This window comes from Leptodactylus fuscus, chromosome 5 (assembly GCF_031893055.1).
Source record: "Leptodactylus fuscus isolate aLepFus1 chromosome 5, aLepFus1.hap2, whole genome shotgun sequence".
NCBI classification, from domain to species: Eukaryota; Metazoa; Chordata; class Amphibia; order Anura; family Leptodactylidae; genus Leptodactylus; species Leptodactylus fuscus.
The window spans coordinates 139,631-153,321 of record NC_134269.1 but is presented as its reverse complement, the minus strand read 5'-3'; the positions used below and the strand labels follow the sequence as shown (position 1 = coordinate 153,321).

The window sequence follows — 13,691 nt, the reverse complement described above, 5'->3', positions numbered from 1 at the left end:
GACTGCTGACCCCTGTACTGACCTGACACCATATGAGGAGGGCCCCACAGATACACCGGTGACCTTATTACCAGGAGGGTGCACAGATATAAGGGGCAGGGGTTTGGTGACCTCAGTGCTGACATGGTGGGTGTGGAGTGCTGCTGCCATACACTAACATGACGTCACACTGATGACTAGCCCCGCACTACGGCGGCCGCGCGGTTTTATCTATCTTTGGGTATTGGCTGCACGTTCCACCATGTAAGTATAACATGTTTACACTGCAGCACATCACACCCTCAGGTGCCGCCCTGGGGCGATACAATGACACAGGACACGCCCAGTGGACGGTCACAGTCTGTAAATAGGTCAGTGGGCGGAGCCTCAGGTCACACCTGCAAATGGCGGAAAGGAATTTCTGACACTTCAGGTTAAACCCTCTAAAAAAAAATGACAGGAATGGAGGACGTGTCGCCTGATGTCCGCAGACTGCGCCCCCGTGTTACGTCCTGAGCAGCAGATACTCACGTGGCGGGCACTTTGGCTCCTCCTCCACTTCTGACTTGTTCTCAGTGCTCGCCGGCGCCTTCTCCTCCTTTGGTTTTGGAGGTAACCGAGGCTGAAGATCCTCGCTGCCGCCCCCTCCTGGATCCTTCTGGAAGAGGCCAGCGATCTTCTTCACGCACACCCCGGACGTTGCAGACTCGCCACTGGGTTCCGGGTAGGGCTCCGGAGCATTCTGGGGGCACGGCGGAGGCTTCTGAGGAGGCTTTGGGGGCAGGTGAGGCGGAGGCCGGTTTGGAGGTCTGGCTTTTATAATACGCACAGGCTTCTGGGAGAGAGGGATGGGAGGTGGCAGCGTATCGGTGGCTGACATGGCGGCGGTGTGGTCAGAGTGCAGCAGATGACATCATCGAGGAATCTGCAAGAAAGGAGGAGCCAATGAGAAACAACTAAGACAAGATGACATCATCAAAGACAGAGGGAGGGCGGAGTCACAATATAACAATCCTTATTACAGCAAGGAGGGCGGAGTCACAATATAGAAACCATCTGGACAGAGCCCCTCCCCCAAAACAGCCAGGAGCGGCCGAGGAGTTATCAGGACAGAGCAGGATGTGGAAGTGCCTGACGTGTGGGAAGTGCCGAGCTTCCTCCAGATAATAAGGGCGTGTAATATACAGAGGGACCAGAGCCGGGGTGGAATATACAGAGAGAGGAGAGCCCGGGGTGTAATATACAGAGAGAGGAGAGCCAGGGTGTAATATACAGAGAGAGAGGAGAGCCCGGGGTGTAATATACAGAGAGAGGAGAACCCGGGTGTAATACACAGAGGGACAAGAGCCGGGGTGGAATATACAGAGAGAGAGGAGAGCCCGGGGTGTAATATACAGAGGGACCAGAGCCGGGGTGTAATATACAAAGAGAGGAGAGCCCGGGGTGTAATATACAGAGAGAGAGGAGAGCCCGGGGTGTAATATACAGAGGGACCAGAGCCGGGGTGTAATATACAGAGGGACCAGAGCCGGGGTGTAATATACAGAGAGAGGAGAGCCCGGGGTGTAATATACAGAGAGAGGAGAGCCCAGAGTGTAATATACAGAGCGAGGAGAACCCGGGGTGTAATATACAGAGAAAGGAGAGCCTGGGGTGTAATACACAGAGGGACAAGAGCCCGGGGTGAAATATACAGAGAGAGGAGAGCCCGGGGTGTAATATACAGAGGGACCAGAGCCGGGGTGTAATATACAGAGAGAGGAGAGCCCGGGGTGTAATATACAGAGGGACCAGAGCCGGGGTGTAATATACAGAGAGAGGAGAGCCCGGGGTGTAATATACAGAGGGACCAGAGTCGGGGTGTAATATACAGAGAGAGGAGAGCCCCAGGTGTAATATACAGAGAGAGGAGAGCTCAGGGTGTAATATACAGAGAGAGGAGAGCCCGGGGTGTAATATACAGAGAGACGAGAGCCCGGGGTGTTATATACAGAGAGAGGAGAGCCCGGAGTGTAATATACAGAGAGAGGAGAACCCGGGGTGTAATATACAGAGAAAGGAGAGCCTGGGGTGTAATACACAGAGGGACAAGAGCCCGGGGTGAAATATACAGACAGAGGAGAGCCCGGGATGTAATATATAGAGAGAGGAGAGCCCGGAGTGTAATATACAGAGAGAGGAGAACCCGGGGTGTAATATACAGAGAGAGGAGAGCTCGGGGTGTAATATACAGAGAGAGGAGAGCCCGGGGTGTAATATACAGAGAGACGAGAGCCCGGGGTGTAATATACAGAGAGACGAGAGCCCAGGGTGTAATATACAGAGAGAGGAGAGCCCGGAGTGTAAAATACAGAGAGAGGAGAACCCGGGGTGTAATATACAGAGAAAGGAGAGCCTGGGGTGTAATATACAGAGAGACGAGAGCCCGGGGTGTAATATACAGAGAGAGGAGAGCCCGGGGTGTAATATACAGAGAGAGGAGAACCCGGGGTGTAATATACAGAGAGAGGAGAGCCCGGGGTGTAATATACAGAGAGAGGAGAGCCTGGGAAGTAATATACAGAGAGAGGAGAACCCGGGGTGTAATATACAGAGAGAGGAGAGCCCGGGGTATCATATACAGAGAGAGGAGAGCCCGGGGTGTAATATACAGAGAGAGGAGAGCCCGGAGTGTAATATACAGAGAGAGGAGAGCCCGGAGTGTAATATACAGAGAAAGGAGAGCCTGGGGTGTAATACACAGAGGGACAAGAGCCCGGGGTGAAATATACAGAGAGAGGAGAGCTCAGGGTGTAATATACTGAGAGAGGAGAGCCTGGGGTGTAATATACAGAGGGACCAGAGCCGGGGTGGAATATACAGAGAGAGGAGAGCCCGGGGTGTAATATACAGAGGGACCAGAGCCGGGGTGTAATATACAGAGAGAGGAGAACCCGGGGTGTAATATACAGAGAAAGGAGAGCCTGGGGTGTAATATACAGAGAGACGAGAGCCCGGGGTGTAATATACAGAGAGAGGAGAACCCGGGGTGTAATATACAGAGAGAGGAGAGCCCGGGGTGTAATATACAGAGAGAGGAGAGCCCGGGGTGTAATATACAGAGAGACGAGAGCCCGGGGTGTAATATACAGAGAGACGAGAGCCCAGGGTGTAATATACAGAGAGAGGAGAGCCCGGAGTGTAAAATACAGAGAGAGGAGAACCCGGGGTGTAATATACAGAGAAAGGAGAGCCTGGGGTGTAATATACAGAGAGAGGAGAGCCTGGGAAGTAATATACAGAGAGAGGAGAACCCGGGGTGTAATATACAGAGAGAGGAGAGCCCGGGGTATCATATACAGAGAGAGGAGAGCCCGGGGTATCATATACAGAGAGAGGAGAGCCCGGGGTGTAATATACAGAGAGAGGAGAGCCCGGAGTGTAATATACAGAGAGAGGAGAGCCCGGAGTGTAATATACAGAGAAAGGAGAGCCTGGGGTGTAATACACAGAGGGACAAGAGCCCGGGGTGAAATATACAGAGAGAGGAGAGCTCAGGGTGTAATATACTGAGAGAGGAGAGCCTGGGGTGTAATATACAGAGGGACCAGAGCCGGGGTGGAATATACAGAGAGAGGAGAGCCCGGGGTGTAATATACAGAGGGACCAGAGCCGGGGTGTAATATACAGAGAGAGGAGAACCCGGGGTGTAATATACAGAGAAAGGAGAGCCTGGGGTGTAATATACAGAGAGACGAGAGCCCGGGGTGTAATATACAGAGAGAGGAGAACCCGGGGTGTAATATACAGAGAGAGGAGAGCCCGGGGTGTAATATACAGAGAGAGGAGAGCCTGGGATGTAATATACAGAGGGACCAGAGCCGGGGTGTAATATACAGAGAGAGGAGAGCCCGGGGTGTAATATACAGAGGGACCAGAGCCGGGGTGTAATATACAGAGAGAGGAGAACCCGGGGTGTAATATACAGAGAAAGGAGAGCCTGGGGTGTAATATACAGAGAGACGAGAGCCCGGGGTGTAATATACAGAGAGAGGAGAACCCGGGGTGTAATATACAGAGAGAGGAGAGCCCGGGGTGTAATATACAGAGAGAGGAGAGCCTGGGAAGTAATATACAGAGGGACCAGAGCCCGGGGTATCATATACAGAGAGAGGAGAGCCCGGGGTGTAATATACAGAGAGAGGAGAGCCCGGAGTGTAATATACAGAGAGAGGAGAACCCGGGGTGTAATATACAGAGAGAGGAGAGCCCGGGGTATCATATACAGAAAGAGGAGAGCCCGGTGTGTCATATACAGAGAGAGGAGAGCCCGGGGTGTCACATACAGAGAGAGTAGAGCCCAGGGTGTAATATACAGAGAGAGGAGAGTCTAGGGAGAATATACAGACATAGGAGACAGAGAACAGAGAGGGGAGATCAGGGTGTAATACACAGAGAAAGGAGACAGTAATAAAGATTTATATGTTTTATGTTGTTATACACAGTGTTATCACCTAATATATACAGTGTTATCAACGGGTATTATACCTCATTCTATATTACATACAGTGATATCACCGGGTATTATACCTCATTATATATTATATACAGTGATATCACCGGGTATTATACCTCATTATATATTACATACAGTGATATCACCGGGTATTATACCTCATTATATATTATATATACAGTGATATCACCGGGTATTATACCTCATTATATATTATATATACAGTGATATCACCGGGTATTATACCTCATTATATATTATATACAGTGATATCACCAGGTATTATACCTCATTATATATACAGTGATATCACCAGGTATTATACCTCATTATATATTATATATACAGTGATATCACCGGGTATTATACCTCATTATATATTATATACAGTGATATCACCAGGTATTATACCTCATTATATATTATATACAGTGATATCACCGGGTATTATACCTCATTATATATTATATACAGTGAAATCACCGGGTGTTATACCTCATTATATACAGTGATATCACCGGGTATTATACCTCATTATATATTATATACAGTGATATCACCAGGTATTATACCTCATTATATATTATATACAGTGATATCACCGGGTATTATACCTCATTATATATTACATACAGTGATATCACCGGGTATTATACCTCATTATATATTATATATACAGTGATATCACCGGGTATTATACCTCATTATATATTATATATACAGTGATATCACCGGGTATTATACCTCATTATATATTATATACAGTGATATCACCAGGTATTATACCTCATTATATATACAGTGATATCACCAGGTATTATACCTCATTATATATTATATATACAGTGATATCACCGGGTATTATACCTCATTATATATTATATACAGTGATATCACCAGGTATTATACCTTATTATATATTATATACAGTGATATCACCGGGTATTATACCTCATTATATATTATATACAGTGAAATCACCGGGTGTTATACCTCATTATATACAGTGATATCACCGGGTATTATACCTCATTATATATTATATACAGTGATATCACCAGGTATTATACCTCATTATATATTATATACAGTGATATCACCGGGTATTATACCTCATTATATATCACATACAGTGACGTCACCGGGTATTATACCTCATTATATATTATATACAGTGATATCACCGGGTATTATAACTCATTATATATTATATACAGTGATATCACCAGGTATTATACCTCATTATATATTATACACAGTGATATCACCAGGTATTATACCTCATTATATATTATATACAGTGGTATCACCGGGTATTATACCTCATTATATATTATATATACAGTGATATCACCGGGTATTATACCTCATTATATATTATATACAGTGATATCACCGGGTATTATACCTCATTATATATTATATACAGTGATATCACCGGGTATTATACCTCATTATATATTATATACAGTGATATCACCGGGTATTATACCTCATTATATATCATATACAGTGATATCACCGGGTATTCTACCTCATTATATATTATATACAGTAATCACCAGGTATTATACCTCATTATATATTATATACAGTGATATCACCGGGTATTATACCTCATTATATATTATATATACAGTGATATCACCGGGTATTATACCTCATTATATATTATATACAGTGATATCACCGGGTATTATACCTCATTATATATTATATACAGTAATCACCAGGTATTATACCTCATTATATATTACATACAGTGATATCACCGGGTATTATACCTCATTATATATTATATATACAGTGATATCACCGGGTATTATACCTCATTATATATTATATACAATGATATCACCGGGTATTATACCTCATTATATACAGTGATATCACCGGGTATTATACCTCATTATATATTATATACAATGATATCACCGGGTATTATACCTCATTATATATTATATACAGTGATATCACCGGGTATTATACCTCATTATATATTATATATACAGTGATATCACCGGGTATTATACCTCATTATATATTATATACAGTAATCACCAGGTATTATACCTCATTATATATTATATACAGTGATATCACCGGGTATTATACCTCATTATATATTATATACAGTGATATCACCGGGTATTATACCTCATTATATATTATATACAGTGATATCACCGGGTATTATACCTCATTATATATTATATACAGTGATATCACCGGGTATTATACCTCATTATATATTATATACAGTGATATCACCGGGTATTATACCTCATTATATATTATATACAGTGATATCACCGGGTATTATACCTCATTATATATTATATACAGTGATATCACCGGGTATTATACCTCATTATATATTATATACAGTAATCACCAGGTATTATACCTCATTATATATTATATACAGTGATATCACCGGGTATTATACCTCATTATATATTATATACAGTGATATCACCGGGTATTATACCTCATTATATATTATATACAGTGATATCACCGGGTATTATACCTCATTATATATTATATACAGTGATATCACCGGGTATTATACCTCATTATATATTATATACAGTGATATCACCGGGTATTATACCTCATTATATATTATATACAGTAATCACCAGGTATTATACCTCATTATATATTATATACAATGATATCACCGGGTATTATACCTCGTTATATATTATATATACAGTGATATCACCGGGTATTATACCTCATTATATATTATATACAGTAATCACCAGGTATTATACCTCATTATATATTATATACAATGATATCACCGGGTATTATACCTCATTATATATTATATATACAGTGATATCACCAGGTATTATACCTCATTATATATTATATACAGTAATCACCAGGTATTATACCTCATTATATATTATATACAGTGATATCACCAGGTATTATACCTCATTATATATTATATACAGTGATATCACCAGGTATTATACCTCATTATATATTATATACAGAGATATCACCGGGTATTATACCTCATTATATATTATATACAGTGATATCACCGGGTATTATACCTCATTATATATTATATACAGTAATCACCAGGTATTATACCTCATTATATATTATATACAGTGATATCACCGGGTATTATACCTCATTATATATTATATATACAATGATATCACCGGGTATTATACCTCATTATATATTATATATACAGTGATATCACCGGGTATTATACCTCATTATATATTATATATACAGTGATATCACCGGGTATTATACCTCATTATATATTATATACAGTGATATCACCAGGTATTATACCTCATTATATATACAGTGATATCACCAGGTATTATACCTCATTATATATTATATATACAGTGATATCACCGGGTATTATACCTCATTATATATTATATACAGTGATATCACCAGGTATTATACCTCATTATATATTATATACAGTGATATCACCGGGTATTATACCTCATTATATATTATATACAGTGAAATCACCGGGTGTTATACCTCATTATATACAGTGATATCACCGGGTATTATACCTCATTATATATTATATACAGTGATATCACCAGGTATTATACCTCATTATATATTATATACAGTGATATCACCGGGTATTATACCTCATTATATATTACATACAGTGATATCACCGGGTATTATACCTCATTATATATTATATATACAGTGATATCACCGGGTATTATACCTCATTATATATTATATATACAGTGATATCACCGGGTATTATACCTCATTATATATTATATACAGTGATATCACCAGGTATTATACCTCATTATATATACAGTGATATCACCAGGTATTATACCTCATTATATATTATATATACAGTGATATCACCGGGTATTATACCTCATTATATATTATATACAGTGATATCACCAGGTATTATACCTTATTATATATTATATACAGTGATATCACCGGGTATTATACCTCATTATATATTATATACAGTGAAATCACCGGGTGTTATACCTCATTATATACAGTGATATCACCGGGTATTATACCTCATTATATATTATATACAGTGATATCACCAGGTATTATACCTCATTATATATTATATACAGTGATATCACCGGGTATTATACCTCATTATATATCACATACAGTGACGTCACCGGGTATTATACCTCATTATATATTATATACAGTGATATCACCGGGTATTATAACTCATTATATATTATATACAGTGATATCACCAGGTATTATACCTCATTATATATTATACACAGTGATATCACCAGGTATTATACCTCATTATATATTATATACAGTGGTATCACCGGGTATTATACCTCATTATATATTATATATACAGTGATATCACCGGGTATTATACCTCATTATATATTATATACAGTGATATCACCGGGTATTATACCTCATTATATATTATATACAGTGATATCACCGGGTATTATACCTCATTATATATTATATACAGTGATATCACCGGGTATTATACCTCATTATATATCATATACAGTGATATCACCGGGTATTCTACCTCATTATATATTATATACAGTAATCACCAGGTATTATACCTCATTATATATTATATACAGTGATATCACCGGGTATTATACCTCATTATATATTATATATACAGTGATATCACCGGGTATTATACCTCATTATATATTATATACAGTGATATCACCGGGTATTATACCTCATTATATATTATATACAGTAATCACCAGGTATTATACCTCATTATATATTACATACAGTGATATCACCGGGTATTATACCTCATTATATATTATATATACAGTGATATCACCGGGTATTATACCTCATTATATATTATATACAATGATATCACCGGGTATTATACCTCATTATATACAGTGATATCACCGGGTATTATACCTCATTATATATTATATACAATGATATCACCGGGTATTATACCTCATTATATATTATATACAGTGATATCACCGGGTATTATACCTCATTATATATTATATATACAGTGATATCACCGGGTATTATACCTCATTATATATTATATACAGTAATCACCAGGTATTATACCTCATTATATATTATATACAGTGATATCACCGGGTATTATACCTCATTATATATTATATACAGTGATATCACCGGGTATTATACCTCATTATATATTATATACAGTGATATCACCGGGTATTATACCTCATTATATATTATATACAGTGATATCACCGGGTATTATACCTCATTATATATTATATACAGTGATATCACCGGGTATTATACCTCATTATATATTATATACAGTGATATCACCGGGTATTATACCTCATTATATATTATATACAGTGATATCACCGGGTATTATACCTCATTATATATTATATACAGTAATCACCAGGTATTATACCTCATTATATATTATATACAGTGATATCACCGGGTATTATACCTCATTATATATTATATACAGTGATATCACCGGGTATTATACCTCATTATATATTATATACAGTGATATCACCGGGTATTATACCTCATTATATATTATATACAGTGATATCACCGGGTATTATACCTCATTATATATTATATACAGTGATATCACCGGGTATTATACCTCATTATATATTATATACAGTAATCACCAGGTATTATACCTCATTATATATTATATACAATGATATCACCGGGTATTATACCTCGTTATATATTATATATACAGTGATATCACCGGGTATTATACCTCATTATATATTATATACAGTAATCACCAGGTATTATACCTCATTATATATTATATACAATGATATCACCGGGTATTATACCTCATTATATATTATATATACAGTGATATCACCAGGTATTATACCTCATTATATATTATATACAGTAATCACCAGGTATTATACCTCATTATATATTATATACAGTGATATCACCAGGTATTATACCTCATTATATATTATATACAGTGATATCACCAGGTATTATACCTCATTATATATTATATACAGAGATATCACCGGGTATTATACCTCATTATATATTATATACAGTGATATCACCGGGTATTATACCTCATTATATATTATATACAGTAATCACCAGGTATTATACCTCATTATATATTATATACAGTGATATCACCGGGTATTATACCTCATTATATATTATATATACAATGATATCACCGGGTATTATACCTCATTATATATTATATATACAGTGATATCACCGGGTATTATACCTCATTATATATCACATACAGTGACGTCACGGGGTATTATACCTCGTTATATATTATATACAATGATATCACCAGGTATTATACCTCATTATATATTATATACAGTGATATCACCGGGTATTATACCTCATTATATATTATATATACAGTGATATCACCGGGTATTATACCTCATTATATATTATATATACAGTGATATCACCAGGTATTATACCTCATTATATATTATATACAGTGATATCACCGGGTATTATACCTCATTATATATTATATACAGTGGTATCACCGGGTATTATACCTCATTATATATTATATATACAGTGATATCACCACGTATTATACCTTATTATATATTATATACAGTGATATCACCTGGTATTATACCTCATTATATATTATATATACAATGATATCACCGGGTATTATACCTCATTATATATTATATACAGTGATATCACCGGGTATTATACCTCATTATATATTATATACAGTGATATCACCTGGAATTATACCTCATTATATATTATATATACAGTGATATCACCGGGTATTATACCTCATTATATATTATATACAATGATATCACCGGGTATTATTCCTCATTATATATTATATACAGTGATATCACCGGGTATTATACCTCTTTATATATTATATACAGTGATATCACCTGGTATTATACCTCGTTATATATTATATACAGTGATATCACCTGGTATTATACCTCATTATATATTATATATACAATGATATCACCGGGTATTATACCTCATTATATATTATATACAGTGATATCACCAGGTATTATACCTCATTATATATTATATACAGTGATATCACCTGGTATTATACCTCATTATATATTATATATACAATGATATCACCGGGTATTATACCTCATTATATATTATATACAGTGATATCACCAGGTATTATACCTCATTATATATTATATACAGTGATATCACCGGGTATTATACCTCATTATATATTATATACAGTGATATCACCTGGTATTATACCTCGTTATATATTATATACAGTGATATCACCGGGTATTATACCTCATTATATATTATATATACAGTGATATCACCGGGTATTATACCTCATTATATATTATATACAGTGATATCACCTGGTATTATACCTCGTTATATATTATATACAGTGATATCACCGGGTATTATACCTCATTATATATTATATACAGTGATATCACCGGGTATTATACCTCATTATATATTATATACAATGATATCACCAGGTATTATACTTCATTATATATTATATACAATATCACCAGGTATTATACCTCATTATATATTATATACAGTGATATCACCAGGTATTATACCTCATTATATATTATATATACAGTGATATCACCAGGTATTATACCTCATTATATATTATATACAGTGATATCACCAGGTATTATACTTCATTATATATTATATACAGTGATATCACCAGGTATTATACCTCATTATATATTATATACAGTGATATCACCAGGTATTATACTTCATTATATATTATATACAGTGATATCACCAGGTATTATACCTCATTATATATTATATATACAGTGATATCACCAGGTATTATACCTCATTATATATTATATACAGTGATATCACCAGGTATTATACTTCATTATATATTATATACAGTGATATCACCGGGTATTATACCTCATTATATATTATATACAGTGATATCACCAGGTATTATACCTCATTATATATTATATATACAGTGATATCACCGGGTATTATACCTCATTATATATTATATACAGTGATATCATCAGGTATTATACCTCATTATATATTATATACAGTGATATCACCAGGTATTATACCTCATTATATATTATATACAGTGATATCACCAGGTATTATACTTCATTATATATTATATACAGTGATATCACCAGGTATTATACCTCATTATATATCACATACAGTGACGTCACGGGGTATTATACCTCATTATATATTATATACAGTGATATCACCAGGTATTATACCTCATTATATATCACATACAGTGACGTCACGGGGTATTATACCTCATTATATATCACATACAGTGACGTCACGGGGTATTACAGGTCATTATACGGCTGTGATGTCAGCAGGTCAGTCTCTATCCTCCCGGTGATGACGTCAGTGACGGTGCAGGAATTCCCGGTTACTCACACACTGATCCGCTCCCTCCGCCGCTCCGTCTCCCCTCAGCACATCCCCGGTCTCCGCCGCACACAGGAAGCCGCACACCCGGAGCAGCGCCGTCTGTACGAGCCAGCAGCGGGGGCGGGGAGGGGGCGGAGCCTGACAGGGAGGAGGTGGAGAGGGCGGGGCCCCCGCTATTGTTCTCCCTCTCTCAAATCCTGTGAATAGCCGGGCAGGCGGGGCTGATAATCCGGTACCGGGGGAGCGGGCGGTACTGCCGCAGTGTACACGCCATGTAACCGCTCTGTATACACAGCACCCGCCTCCACTGCGTCACCTGTGCCGCACTATCTGCCTACTTTAGTGAGAACGTTACCAATGACAACCAATCACAGCTCAGCTTTCACTTCTGTATTGCAGGTGTTCCCCATAGCAACCAATCGGAGCCCAGCTTTAATATCTGCAGCGTAAGTTAGAAGATGTAAGCCACAATCTGATTGGTTACAGTGAGAAACACCTGGGCTATAGTAATATAAGCAATGACCTGATTGGCTACAGTAATTGGCTCCACCTGCAGCCCCTCTAGTTACAGCCCAAAATATTGGTGAGCAATAGGAGGCAGAGCAGGTGACTGTACACAACACTATGGGACACACGTACCGCACACTACACCTGTACACAACACTATGGGACACACGTACCGCACACTACACCTGTACACAACACTATGGGACACACGTACCGC

General features: G+C 37.5%; 1 protein-coding gene across 5 annotated transcripts in view; it reads right to left on the bottom strand.

The window, feature by feature from the left end:
- LOC142202305 (uncharacterized) overlaps nt 1-13,066 on the bottom strand; it is a 44,212-nt gene extending 31,146 nt beyond the window's left edge. For 3 of the 5 annotated variants that reach the window (XM_075272365.1, XM_075272368.1, XM_075272369.1), the window contains exons 1-2: nt 12,974-13,066; nt 511-904 (exon numbers count right to left, since the gene is read on the bottom strand). In XM_075272365.1, coding sequence (XP_075128466.1) covers nt 511-859 — 349 coding nt within the window. In that variant the 5' untranslated portion in view covers nt 860-904; nt 12,974-13,066. The other 2 variants (XM_075272366.1, XM_075272367.1) reach the window with 2 other exon arrangements.
- Nucleotides 13,067-13,691: the final 625 nt, after the last annotated feature.